The sequence below is a fragment of the Centrocercus urophasianus genome, unplaced genomic scaffold (genome assembly GCF_019232065.1).
Source record: "Centrocercus urophasianus isolate 14NV4802_14NV808 unplaced genomic scaffold, USGS_Curo_1.0 seq_11, whole genome shotgun sequence".
Classification (NCBI taxonomy): Eukaryota; Metazoa; Chordata; class Aves; order Galliformes; family Phasianidae; genus Centrocercus; species Centrocercus urophasianus.
In genome coordinates this window covers 43,836,900-43,858,932 of record NW_024884253.1, presented here as the reverse complement: position 1 = coordinate 43,858,932, position 22,033 = coordinate 43,836,900, and the positions used below count along the sequence as shown (strand labels likewise).

General features: G+C 41.1%; 1 protein-coding gene across 6 annotated transcripts in view; it reads right to left on the bottom strand.

Moving 5' to 3' along the window:
* ZNF521 (zinc finger protein 521) overlaps positions 1 to 22,033 on the bottom strand; it is a 236,351-nt gene that overhangs the window by 119,688 nt on the left and 94,630 nt on the right. For all 6 annotated transcript variants that reach the window (XM_042808639.1, XM_042808633.1, XM_042808636.1 and 3 more), the window contains one exon: positions 12,780 to 16,132. In XM_042808639.1, the coding sequence (XP_042664573.1) occupies positions 12,780 to 15,692 (2,913 nt within the window). In that variant the 5' untranslated portion in view covers positions 15,693 to 16,132. The remainder of the gene's footprint in view (positions 1 to 12,779; positions 16,133 to 22,033) is intronic.

Here is a 22,033-nt window from a genome sequence, read left to right as displayed (position 1 = left end):
CCAGCAGCACTCATGACTGCTTACATGGGCTCCTGGATCCTGCTGTGCCTGGTGGCCAGCTCCCTGTCAGAGCCGGGTAGACTGACTAGAGTCAGATCCAGGGGAGACTGAGCTCTCCTCAGTCTGTGTTCCCACAGAGGGGAAACCTGGGGGGTATAAGATGGAAAGGAGCCTTGGAGAACGGCAGCTCCATCTCCCCTGCCAGGCAAGAAGCCTTGCTGTGCCAGCATAGCATCGCATAGAAATAAAATTGGGTCATGACTGAAAGCCACCTGACTCTCTCAATTGTCTGCAACCCTTTGCAAGGCAGGATGCAACAAAGGCTGTGACAGCCGTCCTTGCCTGGCCTTGCTGCAGCTGTTTGCAGCACCAGAGCCCCAGCAGAGCTCCCTGCCCCTCTGCCCAAGTCACTGAGGGAAGGCCCAGCAGGAATAGCAGGCACCCAGGCCTTGCTGCTCCAGCTCACTGCCCAGGGCATTTCAACTCCACATGAAGATGAAGGGTGGACAGCTCAGGGCACTTGCATCCTAACCTGCCACGGCTGCATTTGCTAGAGGACACCCGTCAGCCTTCTGACAAACATGCCAGCACTCTCATTCCCCTCTCCAAGCACAAATACAAACCGACACACATTAACTGTTAGACTGATGTCATAGCAGCAATGGTGGGCCACAGAAGAACCTGGCCAGTACATTTCCATATATATACATCAGGCAGTACCAACAAGGAATCAGGAGCAGCTGTATTGTGTTAGACTGTGCCTTGCTGCAAAATTTCCAAAGATACGTTTCAGAGAACGATGCACACATTATCACACGGAATTCTGAAAATATCTGAATGTTTTCTTTTCATTTCTTATATCACCACAGCCTCACCTTTCCATAAAATAAACACAACTCCTCAATAAACAACCTCACAATCATTCACAAACCCCCTCCTGTCAAGAAACCAACTGACAATTCATTTCCTACACGCTGAGCGCAAATCTGATGCCCAAGTCACAGCTGGGGCCATTCAAAACTGTCCTAGAAGAACAACTGCTTGGACTAGATGACTCACATAAGCACTGGGCAGCCACACTGCCTCTTGCATTCTTGTTCTTTTTCATTACTGATTTCAGAGCTGATTTAAAGCCTTCCAGCATGCAAAGCTTCTCTGTGACTACATTTAATGAGCTTCAGATAGGGCCTTCAATCCATGCAGAGCATATGCATGTGTCTCTCTAACCTTTTGAATAATTAATGTCACCTAGACCTTTAATTATTGTCCTGATCTGCACTTGTCACTTTGCAGTTTTCAGAATTTCCTTATATAAAGGTTCTCAAAATTGTCCATATCATGTCAAAATGGGCTTTGCTGCCTTTATAAGTGGCCCAGGAGTCTTTCAATTGGTACTTGAATTTAATCCACAATTCTATTTGCTTTTAAAAACAAAAACTCTGCTTTTTAAAAGCCAGACAACTAATGAACAATCTATGAACTCCTCTAATAGAGGATTTATAGTTCTATTGAGAAGGTCCTTCTATGTAGCCTTCTATGTCCTGTGACTCTCAGATACCCCATACATGCTCTTTTTTTCTTTTCCTATTTCCTAACCTCATTACATTACCTGAGAATGAACTGCATATGCTATATATTTGCTCCTGTTTCACCTCCTTGTTAGGGTCATTCAGAATTTTATCACGTGCCTATTTTGTTCTGACATTTCCCCAGTTTTGTACTACCACTGAATTTCATCACTTCACTACTTCTTCTTTCTTCCAGACTACTGATACACTACATAAATTCAGAAAAATTCATGCAAGTAGTGACTCTCAAGTTTTTCCATTATTCACATCCCTCCAACCTTAACTGCTTCACAAGACTTCAATGCTACCCATATCCAGGTTAGTGTTGCTTTTCTAAGTCAGACAAAGTAGCTCTTCCTATGCTACGTGTATCAACCGAATAAATTAGTCCTTCTTGCAATACTCTGTCAAAAGCTTTGCTAAGATTCTGGTAAATGTTTACATTCTTTAGCAAAAAATTTAGACGCGATCCTCCCTTTCTGAATCACTACTTCCTACCCTCTGATAAATCCAAAATTTCTGAGTGTTCTTCTGTCGCTACTTTCTCTCCTCACTGTCTATATCAAATGCACTAATCCATAACTTCATGCATAATCCTTCCATCCCCTTTTTCTTACAGACTTACAGGCATCCCAAGTTTATTCTGCACTATATCCCGACCTCTCCTGCATGAAATAGTCTCTAGCATTGAAAATGACTTTGATGTGTACCTGTTCATCATCACAATAACCTCCCATTTACAACCAGATACATTGCTTACCCCTGTGATCCTGGTAAGGGGGATTTTCAAGGCTTTTTCCACTTTGTTTTAGCACTGAACGATGGCATGGATCAACAACACAGCCAAGTCAACTTGCAACTGCTGAAAAAGAGTAACCCTGCACCTCCCACATCCTCTGATTTCCCTCTCCCAGACTAATCATTCTCTCCCACATTCCCTCACATTAAATCCAGATTGGAATGAATTCCACCTGTTAAACTAACAGAAAGCTAATCTGACAAGAGAAAGCAAATAGCTTCCGTGTTTGTGCTCCCAAAAGATCATTTGCAAAAGCAAGTTAAAACTTGCGTACTAACTACAGCAACTTGCTGGTGCTAACTCCTAATGCTGCCAGCTGATTTTTTACATTATTATTTCATTAAGCGTTAGCAGCGTGCTCGGCCCTGCGTGAGGCACAAGAGCAACCATGGTCCCAGCCTATTTGTCCATTTAGCCATTTTTCATCATAACTCAGATTATTTTTGACAGTACCTTAATTGAGGATTTCTTTTCTATCTTCCTGGATGCTTACTTTGTCAACCTTAAGCTCTAAAAGAACTAAGCATATGTTAGACAGTTTCACTGCACAGTTAGCTATTTATCTTGCTTATGGGCCACTGTCAGCATGCATTTTTTCTGAACTAATTGCTAACTCTTCTCATTGCTAATAGAACACCCTTTAAGAAGTATTTCCTGATTGTTATTAAAAATACGTTTATAAAGATTTTATGAAAAAATTTCTGTTCTGCTTTTGTTTATTGGGGTCTTAAGTATAGTGGGATCTGAGTACACATGTTTAGAGAGAAAAGACAGTCAATTCTATGTGAAGAAAAACAATAAATGGAGAAAAAAACATTCTGAAATTTCTTTCACAGTAGTTACTCATTGCTTTAATACACAAAGTTCTATCAGTTCTTCCTTCTCTACTTGAAGCCTTAAGTTGCTGTCCTGTCTTCCAACTTTGCATTCCGGATGCTGTATTTAATCAGAGCTGTCTTCAGTGCCTCTTAGTTACAAATCTTTTCTTCCCCTAGCTGATGAAGTGCATTAGCTTGCAATGTCTCACATCCCTATACAGAAAACACATCTTGCAACCTTTTGAAACTGCATCTCTTCCCTTCAAGCTCTCTAATCCTTTAGATCTCCACACATCTTTGAAAATCAGGTAGCTAACAGAAAAGGGACTATAAAACTGGCACCATGTGTCTTGTATTTATTTTCTCTTGATTACTTCCTATCACGTTTACATAGTTTGTAACTACAAATAGCTGTAAGTACCATGAATTTGATTTGGGATCTGGAAAACAAATATGCTTTTTTTCTGATTTTCTGTCCTAGGGCCTCATCCAGGGTAAGACTGGGCCTCAGAACATGGCAAGTGCACATGCTGAGCAGTTCTCAGGAATCTGGAGGTTGTGGTGTGACTGAACTTCCTGTCACAGAGTCACAGAATCATGGAATCGCAGGGGTTGGAAGAGACCTCCGGAAATCATCAGGTCCAACCCCCCTGCTAAAGTAAGTACCCTAAATAGGCCCCACAGGTCGGCATTCCTCCCCCTTTCTGTCTCCTTACACTGCGCTTAAAATCAAATAAGAGAGAGAGAAGAGACAAGAGAGAGAACTGCAAACCCATCAAGAGGCATCCTCACATTCCGTATCTCAATCTCAGAGCAGCTACATGGCTGTGGATGTTAAGGGGATACTACAACCGAGGCTGCACTGATAATTTTGCAGATGATGTGGCATCAAAGCACAAGCAGCAGAGCATGACTTGGCAGGTCTGAGATGCAGAAAGCTGATATTCTGAGTAGGCTGATGAATTGCTGGTGGGCTTTTTCAAGTCTAGTTCTTTTTTTCCTTTGTTTAAAAAAAAAGGCATACTGAGACAGACTGCCATTCAATATAGCCACTACTTTCTTCACCAACAATCAGCAACAGATGTAGACCAATAAAATTAATAGTTTGCAAGTACGCACAAGAGAATACTCTTTTGTCTCTTTTCACCATCACAAATTTTGTAAAAGCTTTCTGGATTTTAACAGAAAGGCAAAACTGGGAGCCTTTTATACACCTCATTTTGTTTATTTAATTTGAACATTAAAAACACTTTTCTCCCACTCTATGGAAAATTAACGACAATTAATTTCAATCTCTAAAGCGAGACTTGGGACATTTTTCTTTTCCTTACTTGTCCACTTTCAATTCAACCTTTATTCTTGAAGAATTCTGGGCTATTACTTACGCGGATAACTCCGTCCTACGGAACAGTGGTGCTCAAAAATATGCAGCATTAATATTAATGTACAAACAGAAATATATTACTCATACATAATATATAAGAAATTAATTTTCATTGAAATATCAGGAGAAGGATTAAACCCCTTAGATCCTTCTCCTGCAATTAGCTCTGCACTTGAGCAAGTCAATGGGACTTCACAACTGAAGGCTTCACTTGTGAAGCCAATAGGACTTCCCAAGACTGGAACCATACAAAAGCTTGCCTACACTACAAAATATTCCACTAACTGAATTCCACAATCATACTGCTGTGATTATAGCACCACTCTGTATGGATACTGTCAGGCCACATCAATGTTAACAAATATACCAGTCTGAGCGGGCATACAGCTGCTGACATTGCAGTGATGCCTGACTGCACGCCCAGTTGGCAAACCTCAACAGCGGCAGCAGAGCTGCCCAAGGATGTGGTGTACCAGCAAAACAAGCATGCCACTGAGTCAGTCTTCATTGCTGCCCACAACGGTTTGTGTCTGGCAGTTTTTCCAGTGAAGACATACTTGCTTTCCTCTAAGGGAACTACAGGAACCTCCCACAGTTCCCTCTGTCCTATTTTACAACCTCTTACTTTCATACTACTTCTTAAAATTCCAGTAGTTCCTCTTAGGTACATCTTGTAATAAGTTCATGGGCTTCAATCTACCATACTCTAACAGAAAAACAGATCAAGGGGTTTACTTCAGAAACAGAATACCGTATGTCTAGGCTTGTCTAGACCACCATTATATGCACTATGAAATTGTGAAGCAGGGATTACAAGAAAACAGAAGTAGTAAGGTTAAGAGAAAGCATTCACAAAAACAATCAGATGTTGCAGACATTCCCTTATTAGACCTGCAAAAGAAGGCCCAAGCAGCAGAAAGGATCAACTGTGAGTTTGCCAGGGAAAGCTGCAGGATTGGCATGTGCAGACAGCCACATTCCTAGTTTCGCACCAAACCTACTTCAGCCATCAGAACAGAAACCAAGAGGACTGTTGTGGAAGTGAAGATGGAAAAAGGAAATTTGGAAGCTTGGAATCTCAGATCATTTTCTGTTGGTGAACCATTCTATTTCCTCTCAGAAAAAGCAGAAGGAAGAGGAGGCCTTCCAGACACAAGAAGCCATAAGGTATGCCTTTTTGCATACTGCTGAAACTGGGTAACAGGCAAGAGAGGAACACTATCCTATGCAGGATACCAAAACTGTGGAAGCATGACCAACGGGGACAAACAGTCTCTTTTCCTCCTACTTTCCACCTTGCTTTTGAGTATACAAGCAGCAAACAACTTTTAATGACTACATTTCTAAGAGGCTGTATTTTTAAGAGGCTTTTCAAAGGCATTTCACGGCTATTATGAATGATCAGTGAACGCATGTGGGCCTCCACTTTGATGAATGTAGGTCTCCAACAGAAACTGCGAACTGTGTGGGTTTTTTTCATTGATTTGCACATTGTTACTAGTAGGACTGTACTGAGATGCCCCACCTTTTCATTCCCTGACATATGACATCTATACTAGCAATAAAGATTTAAACACCAAGAGAGAACAAGGTGATACAGAGGTGCGTCTGGTAGGCAGGCCAAAAGCACTCTGGAAACCACAGAATCACAGAGATTGGAAGGGATCTCTGGACACCATTTTGGACCAGTCCTCTGTTTAGGCAGCAATACTCAGACTCCAAAAGCTCTTCTGGGCAACCCTTCTGGGTACCAGTTATCTATATGGAAGCCCCTGTATTTCAACTTGTGCCCACCGACTCCTGCCTTGATATGCCCCGTGGCAACAACTAATGTTAACAGGACACACATTTCTGCTGTCATATCTACAGATGTATTTTATACAATAATTTGTAAAAGAATGCAGTAAATAGAATAAATTGAAAATGAGATTGGAAGAAGAAAAAAGTATCCAAAGATTTTGAACAACCCAATTAGAGTTAAGACCAATCACCAGTCTTCACAGAGATATAGGTCAAACAAGAGGACTCTCCAAGATGCCACCTATCAGGTGGTTCATTTATGTTCATTCTGCACAACTTTCTGGAACAAGCAGTACTGGGGATGCACATTCATTTTAAATGAACAGTTGGCATTCATTTTAAATGAACATTTTATGTTTCTCATGACAGAGTGACAAATTCGGGTGTCATGTTTGGTGTGTGAGATAAATAATACACACATTGCATATAATAGCTTTATTGAGCAGTGATTAAAAAACAAATAAACAAATAGCACTTCTCAAAACATTTACAATCAGTTAAAAAGTTACTGTGTAATCACCACAAACAGTGAATCATGGTTCCTTATAGCTTCATGTCTTGTGGCTGATTGACTTTTGCAGAGAAACCAGATATGAACTTCAGTTAAAGCCACCTTCCCGGTTTGGATCTCTAAAAGGCTTCTTTCTTGTTCAGTTTCTATCATAGATGATATGCTGGATCATTTTTCTTCCACCAAAGTTGTAAAAACTCTATAGACTTTAATATTCCTGTCAGCTATAAAGTTTTTGTTGAAACTGAGCAAGAATAGTTCAAAAGTTGGAGAGGGAAGAGAGAGAACTCTCTAGCAGTATGCAAAGAGACAAAAAGAGACATATCATGATTTCCCATGTCCTGTTCCCAAAGATGATCAGGCTAGAAAAAAAAGAGAAAGTTTATTGTGGTTTCTACATGATTTTGAGGTCAAAGTACTGTTCATTTTCCACTGAGGTTGTGTGGAAGGGAAACTGTGATGTTACCCTGGTCACTTGGCCAGCAGGTACATGAATGAGGAAAGTCCCATGAAAACAGTGGGCTGCCCAGATGATCTGCAGGAGCGTACATCTTAGGGCACTTTGTCTCATAAAGCTTTGTTGAAGTTCTATGAGACGTAAGTACATTTGCATATGACCTCTCTAGAGTTGCTTAATGTCTTCATCTATTTTCCTGTGCCCCTTTCCTGTTAGTCTGCTTTTCTTCAAGGAAACACTCCTTCCGCTGCCATGTTTCATGGAAATCTTGGCTTGGAACTCTTGTAAAGTTTGGAGAACAAGTTATCCTTTCTTCCTCCGATGCAAAGGTATGAAGAATTTCTCAGCTGAAGCATCTGACAAACAACATGACAGCATCAGATTTTAATGTTAAGTGAACAGGAAACTAAAAAAACTTACTACTGTTTAGCAGCTCCCAATTAACATAAGGAGTTCCTTTCACAAACTGCTAAGTGCAGAAAGGTGGGAAATTTGCTGCTTAACTTCAGTAGGATTAATAGCAACAGGACAGTAGCAACAGGACCATCTTTGTTAAATGCAGAGGAGTTGTCTGATAGATCATTACTGAAAGTGTGAAGACAAAGAGATGAAAAACGCTATCTTGTCAGCCACTCCATGGCAACTTCCTACCAGAAATTAAGAGTGTATGGTAATGTGAAGGTGGCCTTCTGTGTCTAGAAGAACAGAGTTGCCCTTACTAAAAATACATACGGCCACATATTATCTTCATGAAAACAATGTCAAAATGATGCCAGAAGGTGAAGCTGTATTTTTAGCAAGCTCGTTCTGAAACTCCAGAAGCAGAAAATATGTTTGCTACAGATTATTTCCACAAACTCTTTCAAATACAAATCTTTGTGCCAGCAACAAACCTTCTTTACCTTTTTCCATCCCTGAATCCAAAATCCAGCATGAAAATCATGGGCATGGATTCACTGACAGGAAACCCAATGTTTACAGTACAAGTCTATGTGCTTATCCACAAAAATCCTGTAGTTCAAATGATCAGCTTGGATTGCTGATGAGGAGGATTATTTTAATTTCTTTATGTATTTCAATTAAATGCATGAGTATTGATTTCAGAGCATTTCTTCAGTTAAAAGCACAGTGATTTATGTTGCTAAAATGCAGTTGCTTGCCCTGCCAAAAGCATGCATTTGGGAACGTTTCTGGGTTGCTTAGTCTTTCCTCTCTTCTTTCTGCCTCTGACTGCCAGTATCTGATGTTGAAACAAACCAACTACTTCAAAAGGCAGCTCCTGTTATGTCTTTTTGAGTTTGGCAGTCTTGGGGAATGGAGGGGAGGAACAGTAAGAAAGGTAGATTCAATGCCCACAAATAAAGAGGGGCAAAAAACCATGTAAAAGTAAAATAGTACACCTACCTGAATGCCATTCGTTCTCCCAGAGATACCATTTCAAGATTCATCTGAGGTCAGAGTTGAGATTCAGGGAGCCACCAGCTCTTCAGCACCTGAATTCAGTGACTCCAGTTCCCATGAGCTCATTGTCAGCCTGCACCTTTATGGCTCCTTCCAGAATGGTGCTGTGATGTGCTCGGCGCTCCTTGCTGGGCCATGCCCACCATGGCATACAGCTCTATGCAACCACAACGGGACAGAGAGCAGCCCCAGATTCTCACCGCCATTCTTCAGCTGGCTTCACTGTTGCTAGTTCTTTTCTCCTTTGTTCAGCACTTTGATTCTCTGCTACAGTGAATTTCTGTAAGTCTTTTGCAACACCTACGTAAACATCTTTATTCCTGCGATAATTCAGCACTGTTGTTGTGCTGCCCCTTTTCTTCTCAGGACCAGAAAACCCAGAACGTCCTTGTATTATTAATGAAGGACTGTCTGCATTACCACAGGTAATACAGTAATTCACATGAGCTTCACATTCATGAAAAAAAGTGATACATAACTTTAGCTACTTAGAGCAGCAATTATGCTTGCTGAGCATCCACTCTGGATGTTATCAACAGGACCCCAAACTGAGCACAGTGGCTCGCAGGACACACTAGCACCAGATCAGCTTTACCAATGAACTGTTGGTGTAAAGTCCCCTCCCTCCTCCCCCGTCTGCTAAGCAATTAGCAGTACAATTATTATTGAACTGTTATGCTGGTATGGTTCTGAGTGTACAGAAGTTGTGAAGCTTCTGTACAAAAGAAAAGGCACACCTTTCTGCTGTGCCAGCAGTTCTCTCATTAGGTGCATGCAACACAGTGAAGAAGAGCAAAAGAGGCAAAGCTGCACATCTTTTCCTGAGCATTGCTTTTTATCTTCCTAGAGCTTTGCAGAAAATGTATCGTAATTAAGCATGGCAATGAATTTTCAGAAACTATCAAAATTATTTTCTCAAAAAGGAAAGTGAGGAAGTGGATTTGTCAAGTGGATTTGTCCGAGGTGCCAAAGCACATGAGTGGCAGGAAAATAATTTCTGTCTAGTTCTCAATTCACTATCATATTAAACCTTGTTCTTCACTTTTAAACATTAAGTATCACCAAGATTATTATTCTAGCCTAACAGCATACTTGCAATAATTTAGGATTTTTACAAGAAATCTACAGCCTGAATTCAGCATCTCATTAAGCTCAAGGAATAAATTAGAGATTTACTAATTTAAAAGCTCTTTCAATAGCTGTCTATCCACCGTCGAACTGTTCAAGTCTCAAGTTTGTCTGTCTGAAGACAATAGTACAATCACATCCTATGATGTTTTTTTGTACAGACTAAACTGTTCTAGCTTAAGCATAAGAATACTTGACCAAGAAGGCAGAAACCATGTGTTCAGTGTTATCTTTTATCTTAAAAAGGTATATTCAGTACTGTTAATTGTCTGATAACTACTTCATATTTTTCTTGCTTCTTAAGTGAACTATTATTTACTTGAACCTTGAAAACTCAAGCCAACAACTATAAATAATGCAAATGGAACCTTCACTCCCTAATGTAATGATTTTTTTTTGTTGTTGAAAATTTCTCCAAAATAGCACATTTAAGTAACTTTCTTCAATAGCTCATTCAATTCAACAAATATTCTTCCAGTGCAGGACCAAAGCCGCTTACTAATAATAAATTTTAGAAACCCAATTTGTTTTTACTGTTTGTGTTATATGCTTATGTTTTCATTTCTCTCAGCCTGGATAACAAATCTATAGCGTTGAACATCTTTGCAACACCACTTTGAATTTTGATTCTCATCGCTCTAACGTTCGCATCACTACAATTTGAAATAATATCTGTTAGAAAATTAAATTATCCTTCAAGATTTTATAAACATGCATTTATAGTTTCCAGAAGTACTAATGCTTTATCAGGAACTTGATAGCTTTTTGCCTCCCGTGAGAAAAGAATCTGAAAGTCTAGGTTACACATGTGAAGACAAAACCACAGGCACCGAAAAATCAGTTTAAGAGCTCTGAACGGAGGCAGAAGGCAAATGGTGATTTGAAAGCAAGCAAATGCTACTCAAAAATCTTGATGTAGTTTAAAAGGCTTTTTCATCCTACGTACATTTCTAAGATAAAAACTGAAAAAAGCAAGAAAAGAAACATGAGACCAATCAGAAGACACAAAAACCCTGATTATACCTGATCCAAGTACAAGAAGATTCCCTGAGGACACTGAAGGTAACTGACCTTATATCACTGCAGAGTTGCCTAAATCTCATTTTCCTTAGTTTACAAGGAAGAGAAAGTCAAATTGGCAACATGTTATCTTGTTAACTGTCTTAACATGTATGATTCTGTTCATGCTTGAGGTACCAGGAATTGGCTTCCAAAATGACTGTGAAGAGAGACATCAGGCAGTCTTTTGGGAAAAGATGAAAGAAAACAGGATGATTGTGAATCTATCAAAAATCTGCAGTTGGTCACTCAGTGATTCCTACTCAGCAGCAATACGACAGGACCATCAATGGCCTAGAAGTACAATAATGGGAGCCACTCCTTTCCTCTCCTCTTTGAAAAGGTTTTCCTTAGACTTGCAGTTCCCAATCTAACAAACTGCTCCTCCCATTAACTATGCAACACATCCCATTCCCCAAGCGTCACCCATAACCCGCAGTTTGCACACTGGAGATGCAGATGTCATAAAAGCACGGAGCCTTTCTCTGGTGGATGCATCCTGACTGGTATTACACTTTCATCTCCCAGCTGGAGTGTTCTTCTTGGTAACACACCAGGTCCTGTGCTGCTTCAGTGGCCTCCTCCCAGCTATATTCTCAGTAGCTCCACACTTACCTCTTGAACCACACATCCTTATGCATCACCCCTCCTTCTCTCTGCTTCCCCCCCGCCCTCCAATTTGCACGTGTCTACTGGGTGACAGGCTAAGAGATTTCTTGCCCAACAGATGGGCTCACAAATAGGGAGTGATGAAAGAGACGGAAGAGCAGCTCTTTAACCACAGGGTATCCATATGCATTCACAGTGATGGGTTACAACACACTTGCATCATTACATGTTATAAGCTTCTTCAAAACAAAAGCTATTATTTCTTTTAATTTGTGTGTGCTGTGTTTTAAGGTTTCCTGAACTATAATAGGTTATGATGCAAAATACCATGCCTAAAATACTAGTTTTCGGTCATTCTATTGCTAGTATTTCTGAAGATCAGAGATAAAACAGATTCCCTTCAGTCAGTAAATGACTCCCCTACATTCCCCCTATACTCCCCATACAGCCATTATTTCTTGGTCACTCGAGTCTGAGAAAGCAGATGAGATCTTTTAAGAGTTTGACCCTTTGCTTTTTTCTGAAACGTAGATTTATTTCCTAAGTTACACTGAACAGGATTTCATTCATCAGGCACTAGGTGCTTCAGCAACATCAAAATCTGTTCATCGGGAATGGAAAGAAAAGTAAAACAAGGAACTGCCTCTGAAGGATGCATTTCCCATTTACCTTAGGCTAGTGTTGCACTTCTATTTAATCCAAATATGCTGTAAGTGAGAAAATCAATGTCTACAACACAATTTGCAAAGAAAAAAACCAACCGCAGTTTGTTGTTCACAAATATTTTTTAAAAATCTACCCCTTATGCCAGCATTTTGGCTCACTGCGTTCTACTCCTCTGTCATTAATGCTCCCTGCCGTAAGCACAACTCCTAGCTGGGGATTCCAATGCATTAACAGAGCTAGGGTAAGATTCCAGATCTCAGTTGTGCTGGCATGAAGATAGGTCTCCTCAGTGATACAGAAGACAATATCCTAGGGAGACTGGAATTAGTCCTATTCCGCACAATTCAATCCAAGATGTAAGGCATATCAAGAAGCAAGTAATTACTAGCTAATAGCTACAGATGGAAATGTAACATGGTTCAGCCTAAGAATTTCATGACAAGTGACGAGACGACTTGAAAAAAGGGGGATTTTTTCTAAAAGGATGGAAGGTGTCAAGAGCAAAATAAAAAGGGTTACCTCTTCAGTTTGGGAGGGGCTGATTCTGGGCATTGGAGATACTTGTGGTGTTTTCAGCTGTGTACTGTTGCTGTCTGGAACAAGCTCTCTGTGGATTGACTGAATATGGTTTTGGAGTTCACTTTCTGATTCAAATTTAACATTGCAACTAGAACATCGAGTCTTCAGTCCCCCTGCCTTGCTTTTGTTCTCAATGGAACTCAAGTTCTCATTTTGGCCCATGCCTTGTCTGTTACTGCTTGAAGGGATGTTGACACTTGGACTACCACTTTTACTGAGATTAACACAGCTAGCACACAGACCATATGGCAGACCATTGATGTCAAGTTTCACTAAATCCTGTTTTGAACGAAATTCCTTCAGGCAAGAAGCACACTTGTACAGTTTCTGGAGATGCTGTGCGCGCCCCGTAGACTGCACGGCAGAACCATTTCCAGTTTTCTGCATGTGGAATGTGCCGTGGATTTTCAGTTCCAACGTGGAGGTCACAGTCTGCATGCACACCACGCAGCGGAACCCTGTCAAAGAGTTCCTCAAGTCAGGGTGCATCTGGCAATGCTCTAAAAATTCCTCCTCACTCTGCAGAGGCATCTTGCAAATCCTGCAGTTTCCAGTGTCCAGGCTCTTACTATGTGTGACTTTATGTTCAGTAAGAGTTAGAAGAGATGGAAACCGCTCGCCACAGATTGGGCACATGTAATGTTTCACTGGTCCCAAGTGTGTCTGCATGTGTTCTCGGAGCCCGTTTTCAGAGAAGAATGTTCGAGAACACACATTACACTTGTAATTCCCTTTAATGAGTTCAGCCTTTTTCTTCACTATGGCACTCTCTCCAGGTCGAATGTTGTGGTCTCGAAGCTGGTGGTTTTGCAGGAGAGTCTCCATGGTGTAAGCTGCTCCACAGATGTCACAGCCATACATAGGCTCAGATGTGTCCACATCCTCTTCGCTGCCATCGTGGCTGTTATGGGACTCCTGGCTATTTGTCAACAAGGTCTGGAGCTCCACTTCTTCCTTCTGAACCTGCTCAGATGCCCCATTCGTTCCACAGTTTGGAGTTTTTGTTTCAAAAACACAATGCTTTTCCCTTAGGTGCTTTTCCAGCAGGATGATGGCATGGAAAGCTTTGCTGCAGAACTTGCAGTTGTACTTCTTGCTGTGCGTAGTAATATGGCACTGCAGCTCCACCTCTGTACCAAAGGACTCACCACAGAAGATGCACTTGTGCACTTTGCCTTGGTTCTCCAAGTGGTTGTGTTTAACATGAAGCTGTAGGTCAGTCTCATTGCGGAAATCCCAGTTGCAAGACGTACATCTATATACCTTCTTTTCATTGCTGTGCTTCACAGCCAAGTGTAGTTGGATAGAGACTTTGGAGTCAAAAACCTCTTGGCACAGGGTGCAGCGGAAGAATACAAATGTATGCATGTCTAGTAGGTGCTTCTGCAAGTCATCCACAGAAGTAAACTGCTTGTCACAGCTTTCACAGATGTAGTAGGTTGAGGTGATCATAAAATGAATGGTAACATGCTTCAGCAGAGACTCCTGATTTGGAAATTCCTTGTTGCACTGAGGGCAGGTCAGTTTTGGCAGGACAGTATCAAGATGTGTTTTTAAATGAGTCTGAAAACCGTCTAAGGAAGTATACTTAGCACCACATTGATTACAAATATATTCACCTGCAGGACGAGGAGGAGCACCTCCAACTGCCTGCATCATTTTTAAAGAGGTCTGCTCAATCGTTACAGGAGATAAGGGACTCATGGCTCTGGATTTTTTTCCATTGTGGATGTAATTCAGTGCCAAAGGAATGTTCTTATGGTTCTCCTTGATATGCTTGTTCAATTTAAGAACGCTATTAAATATTGGAGAATTTGTACAGTAAGAACAAGAATACACTTCCACTACTGGATCTTTTGGGGTTCCGAGCACAGGGGAACCAAAACGGGAACTGCTAAGATCACAATGGACTTGTCTAATATGCTCTTCCAGAGAAGAATCTGTAAGAAACCCCATGTAGCAATGGGGACAAAAGAACGCATTACTGTCCTTAGCAGCAGGGTTGGCAAATCCATGAGAACATCGGATATGTTCCTGAAGAGTGTTGAGGTCATTGAACACTTCAGAGCAGAAGTTGCACTGGTACACCATCGCAGGCATGGTGGAAACAATCAGCCCTGGATCCGGAGCTTCATGGACTTGCTTAAGATGCTCGTTCAGATTGTAGAGAGATGGCAATACCTCCAAACAGTACTGACAGATATGGGCTTGTTCAGGTTTATCTAAATGCATAGTTTTCAGGTGTATCTGCAAAACTGCGAGGCTGGAAAATAACTGTTTGTTGCAATAAATGCAGCTATAGGTAACTTTTGCCTGTTTACTTGAAGGACCAGTGATATCTGGCACTTGCTGAGCTGCCCGCTTCCTTCCACGGCCTTTTGGTATAGGGGGAGCCGTTTCCACCATCGTTGAACTATCCACAGAGAGATTGGAATCTGGAGTGGTACTTGAGACTGAGGTATAGCCAACAGTTACCAATGATGGGCTGTTGCTGTGGTTGCATGATTCTGGTTGCTGGTGACTGTCCATGTGGCTGTACAGCTCTTCCACAGTGTGAAAGTTCTCAGAGCAAATGCTGCATGAATTCTTCTTCTCACCATTATGAGCCTGCTCCATGTGGTTCACCAGAGACGTTTCCTCTACAAAGAGTTCGTGACAATAAACACACTGAAGAGCAGATCGGTCTTCATTAGGAGAACACTCAGGGTGACATTCCGCAATGTGCTTCTGAAGATCTTCAGGAAAATCAAAGCCTTCTTCACACTGACTGCACTTCTGAGTGTCCTTCATTTTCCAGTCCTCCATCCGGGAAGCAGACTGAGAGCCATCCTTGTTCCTCTCGTGAACCTGCATGTGGCCGTGCAGCGAACTAGATGACAGGAATCCACGTCTACAAATGGCACATTTATATGGCTTGTTGGACGTATGAGTCTTTAAGTGAATTTTAAGATGATCACTCCTTGAGAATGCTGCATCACACTCACTGCAGTGATATTTCTTGTCTCCCGTATGAAGCTTTATGTGGCGGTCCCTGCTTCGTTTGTGTTTGAAGAGACGACTGCAATACGTGCATTTGAAAGGGAGTTTGTCACTGTGACTTTGCTCGTGGTGCTTTAAGTAGCTGAGGCGGCTGAACGATTTGTCACAAAACTGGCACTGATAGGGCAACCCTGGGCCTCCTTCCTCTTCACCAAAATCACAACCTTCTCCATGGCTCGGGGAAGTCTGGTCCTTGCTGGAAGGTGATGATGCTGGCCATGAGCAAGTGGGGTCATCCTCAACATCCACTCCATCTGAAATGAAAAAGAAACATGTCCACAAGCTTAATCCCTACAGGTCAAAGGAGATATCAGCTGCACACGAACAACACAGACCTGCTATTCCTAAAGAGCCAAAACGTATTAAACTCAGACTAGGGCATTTCTTAAACCTGTATCAAACAGCTTCAAGACCACATTTATTTTTATCCGATTGTAAAACATTAAAAGTTATTAAATACTTCGGTGCCTATATTACCTTTTTATTGCTTTTTTATCTTTTTTTTTTCTCAGTTGCAGGATATGCATTATACACTGACACATTTATTAAAATGCAGATTTTAATATACTTAATGTTTCTTTTGTATCCATTGGAAAATGATTTGCATATTATGTGAGCATCTGAAGAGTCAAAGGAAAGGAGAAAATATTACAGGAATGATTTAAAATTAATATAGTCAACCCACATTCCTAATATTTAATAAAAAAAATTCCCTCTGCTTTGTCTCAATTTTTTTTTTCTCTTGAAGTTGATTTTGAATGTATGCTATTAGTGAGAGAGTCTTGAGTGTTATTCTAAACACTCATACAAAAAATTACAGGGGAGGAACCGGGCAACAGTATAAATGGTAACCTTTTCTCTAACAAAGTGTAACCAGATTTCTCCAATAACTGCAATTTAGTTCCTGAAAGCTGGCAGCTAGATCATCAAATGTTCAAAACAAACTAACAAACCAACAGCCAAGCTGACGGAAAATTAGAAAGTTTCACAAGGGTCAAATGTGAACCGCTTTTTTTTTTTTTCCTTTTTCAAGTTCAAGAGGTTGCCCACCATTTCTTCCTTTTTGCAAAAGCCTCAGCCAGCTGAACTTCCTTTGTCTAGCAGAACCTGTACTGTGAGGTGATCACAGACAAAGCAACTTGTGGAAAACTGGAAACAGGAAAAATGATAAACACTTATGGTAAAAGCTGAAAGATTTATGAGTAACAAGGAAAAGACAAAACAGGAATGCTAGCCAGATGATAAATTAAACTAGCTATCCATGATATAATCTCACCTTTACACAGGGCAAGTCATAATTGGTGTTTTTTTAACCAGGTGTGCTCTACAATTTTTACACCTTTTTAAGCATGAACTACAATGCTACAATGACTACAACTCATAAGAATGCTCAAAAGATCACTCTAAATCAAATAATCATTTTATTCCATTCCATGGGTAACACTTGGTGGTTTTCTTCCTTTGAAAAGTAAAATTAATTACAATAATAAAGCAGAGACAAGATAAACCTGTTTGAAAAATGTCTTTCTTAGGGTGCTTTTGAAAAACGCTGTTTCTTTACATCTCCATCCTTCTTTCAAAGAAACTGCTACACTAACATAAAAATTGGAGCCGGTGTATATTATGTAAACAAATTCCAAGCATGTTTTCTTTAAGGTAACAAGATTTTACTAGATGATCAACGTCTTGCTTATCCACAGGAAACAGATGAGTATTCATTTCTTTCCTGCATCTCGAAACTGATGACAACGCCATCTCCCTATCAATGCCAGATGGTAACCATCGAACTCTGAGAAAACAACCAAACACCATTCCTGGAGCCTTGCCCACTGACACAATGCTTTTCAGCATAAGCTGGAATTCCATGTTTTTTATCCTCTTGTTTACCTCTCGAAGTGGGGGGAGGTTCACAAAGTGCACTCACCTTTCTCACGCATGCACACACATAAGCACACATACCCCGGTACATACCTGCATTTATCTATGTATGAATCTGCATTAGTTACACTTAAATAAAAAAGCAATCCCAAGCCTAAGCAACCCAAATTTGAATTGAAAGCAAAGGTGTCAGTTTTGTTAAGAAAAAAAAAAAATAAATTCCTTTCCTCCAACAAAACTACTATCATCTACTGAAACGCTTTGCAGCGTACTAAAGCAACATTACTTATTGTCATAGCTACTAAATGATACCAAGCAGTTGAGTTTTCAAGTTGGTACATTAATGACTGGAATATTCATGGGAGACTTTTGATGCAAATCTGTGTACAGCCCTTTCAAATTGCTGGGTTTGACTCTAAAATTGGAAATGATCATAGCAATGGAAAAATTACTCATAGAAAAAATGTAAACTTTTGTTACATTTTATTTCAGATGAACATTTTAAGCCAGGTTTCTTAAGCAGAAAAGCTTCTGTCCTTTAAAAATCAAATATATTTCTTACATATGGACGTTGCCAGATGATAAACAGAAATTTATGTCAAGCAACCGAACAAAGAAAAATAGCCTGCAACTGCCTAGGCCACATATTTTGTAACCAAATTTATTATTAAAATGTATATCCCATTCAAAAATGATGTATTATTGTGTAAATGTTTAGAGGAATATATAGTAAGCATTATAAACGGTGCATTATCACTGACACAATAGTAAATCACCTTCTTCTTGTGGCTACTATCTGCCTGTCTGGGTTGACCTCTTATACAACTATTCCCCTTGGCCTGTGAGGGCCAGTGGGACACTGGACTGGCAGAGGGTTGCAATCAAGTGCTGAGAATGACCACAGGACAAGCAATGGCAGCTCCTTTTCCCCCATCCAGTTCTCCTCATTTGCATGGGTTAACTTGCAAGGTTAAAAAAAAATAGTGGAGGAGGAACAGTGTTATTACAGCACAGAGCCAGTTCTTACTTTAAAGACAGCAAACACAAGTGTTTCTGCATGTCACACTGCTGTCAGGGCTTTTAATCCAAGCCCATATTAATCCTGCACAGCACTTTTCTTGAAGCAAAAAGGAAGAAAGCAAACCACTAGTAAAGCATCCATTTATGTTGCTTGAAATCTGAAAATCTGACCTTCCTGTGCTCCTGAAGAACCGCTTCCTCCCAGCCAGGCCTGGGGAACCCGGCATGGCACATCATGGAGGTCAACAGGATTTCCCTGTGCATGAGTGTCACGGCGGCCAGCATGGCTTCCCGGCCTACCCCCAGGCGGCTGCTGCTCCAGGAGGGCTTTTCCATGTACTCACATCAAGGGCTTGTGGCAGGGCAATCTATGTGATTCATAGATTGTGGCAGACAATCTATGGAGGGTCCTTGCTCCTGCTGACGAGGGAAATGCCTTCCTGCAGATTGGCTTTTGTTGTATGGATTCCATAGTAAGCGTGGCGAATGATGTGCAGTATGGACTCACAACATTCCCCACGCTCACATGTGAGCTGAGGGGCTGTAGCAGATCTTTCCCGTGAGGATGCTGCACCACACGCAACCACTGGTTTCTAAATGGCTGTAGTCCACCACGTGCCACCACGTGCTGAGGCTGTGTTCACAAGGTGGCATTCAGTGAGCAGCAACAGGCTCTAAGCTCCAACCCCACCTCTTCCCCTTCCAAGGGCACTTCACACAGACCTGACTTTATGCTGGGGGTGAAGCTTGGCCTGCCGATGAGATAAAAGACTCCCAACCCCTTTTTGTCAGTCACTCTGATAGAAAACACGAACAGTTTGCTGCTACTCTGCATACATGCGTGTGCATATAAATCAGCAGACACCTACCCACTGAGCTATGTCAACATTACAAATACTGACTTTAAATGTTATCACAAGCCGTTTTCAAAGACTCTGGATGAAATTCAGATACAAGTCCCCAGGAGTGGCATACAACTATCTGGGGGCAGGGGAGGGTTCCAGGTACACCACGGAGTGTTTATGGAGTTTTAAAATATATTTTCTGTATCGACGTATTCTTTATCCTTTGCCACTCACTAAGTGCTACTTACCGTAAATGCTTTTTCTGTGTCACGGCAACTATTCTGAGTTTCAGTGTGATGCACTTAACATGTCCACGTAAATTTTTAATTTTTGGAACCAGTCACTTCACACTCACTGCCTCTAAGAAAGCTCTAGCACTCGCAACTGAAAAACTTCACTGGAAATCAGCTAAAAGTCCTAAAAGTCTATTTAAAGATGCAAATGTGTGTGAATAGTTAGTGCAGATGTTTTTCTCCACCAACTGTACTTGCTGAGTTTCACCATTTCCATAAAGCACATTAAAACAAGTGTGCGAACACTCTGAGATGAAAGTACCAAGCACTCCTGAGACTTCCAGTGGAAAGTAGAGCTGCCTGACTTTTCTCCAAGCAGACAGAAATGCCCATGATTCAGCAGCCTGAGTAAATAAAAGAGGTCCTTATTTCCTAATTTTGCTGGCTGGCCACACTGCAGCAGTCTCTGTGCTGCTGCCAAAGGGGATGCAAAACTGGAACTACACCCAGCAGCTGAAGGACTGTCTTTGTTAGCCAGCCAGGCCTTCCTGACCATCTTCTGGCAACAAACCTACCATATCCTGCAAGGAAGACCTCCATCTCAGGCTTGATAGTTCTCTGGTCTGTCTAATAGGACTAAACAACAGATTTTGCCTGGTCTGTGCTGGAGGAGGACAGCTGGAAACTCAGTTAGTAGCAGAGTAACACCTGTTCAGTCATATTTATGGGGGAAAGTGCTCACTAACAGAAAAGTGAAGTAATACCAGAAGGAGTTATCCCATAGAAGGGGGAGGGAAGAAGGGGGAGCATCCAAGCACAAAAGCACCTCTGTGGAGTTCACAGCCAGCCGCTCATGTGCCAACCTCAGTAGTTGTGAAGTCTTAAATGTGATCTTTTCCCTAGCGCTGCTGACTGAAATAACAGTACTGCTTCAGAAAAACATTATTTAGTCACCAGGAAGGTTTATGACATGGGCACGTTTTGGTTGGAATACGCTTTGGGCACTTGCTTTATCATGCCTTATTTTACTTTATGATTTAAACATATTTTTGCTGCCTCTAGACAAATGGTCACCTTCCTAGAGAAAATGTCAGCAAATCTTTATGCATCATAATATATAACATTCCTCTGATAGAGTTTACAACTACAAATTAATTAATATTCTCAATATCTTATAAAAAGTTTTCTGTTTTCCCTGTTTTGCTGCTCATGTAACTGGAGCACAGAAAAGTGGAGCAGTTTGCCTCAGGTTACAAATGTAATCTGTACAAGGGAGGAGGGAGAACTCATATCTCCCAGGTTTGAGCTATCCTGCAAGAAAAATCCTTTCTCCTCCACTCTGAAACACAGAGCTGGCAAAAAGCTGAAGCGAATGGACCCAACCAAGGAGAAAGCATAGCCATTCAGCTGATCGACACCCCCAGCTCCAAGCCTTACAGAAACTCTCTTACTGGTTTGCCCAGCTAGTGGTAACGGCAGACTGGTCACATTCCATCCTACAGGACCCAATTTGAAGTACCACATAGCAAGGGACAAAATTTGTAATGGTGGATACACTGGAAGGGAATGGATACTTGAAATGACAAATGTCAGGCAGCAGAACATGAACACATCTTATAATACATCCTTCACATGCAATAGATTGATGACTGCGTATAGCACATGTACGCACTGAATTGTGGTGTAGATGTTACTTGTTTTCTCCCCATCAGCCAAAGAGTTGTCCACACAAAACTGTACACAAGCCGCTGTGCTCATATACATATTGAAATGTTTGAATGGACAACATACAGCTTTGCCATTTTACCCAATAACAAACCACAAGATAGAATTCAAATGGTAGCAAAGGAAGGACTAAGCAGCAGATAGGTAGGTCAGTTAACTGGATGTATGATAGATCTCCACAGCTTTGAATCTTTGCATTTTTCTGCAGGTAATTGAGTGGAGCGGTTATTATATATCATATAGTTTACTTGTAATGGCTGTTTCAGGTTTTAGTGCTGGACACATTTTATATTACTATCACCACTAATTGTCTACAGGGCTACCTTGAAAATGAGATAAGCAATCTTAAGGGAATATGCAGGTGTGAACAAATGGAAAATGAAGAGGTTGGATATTACTGAAATAAAACAATATGGTGCAGTGTGTGGAATATATCTAAGTAACAAGATCAAAG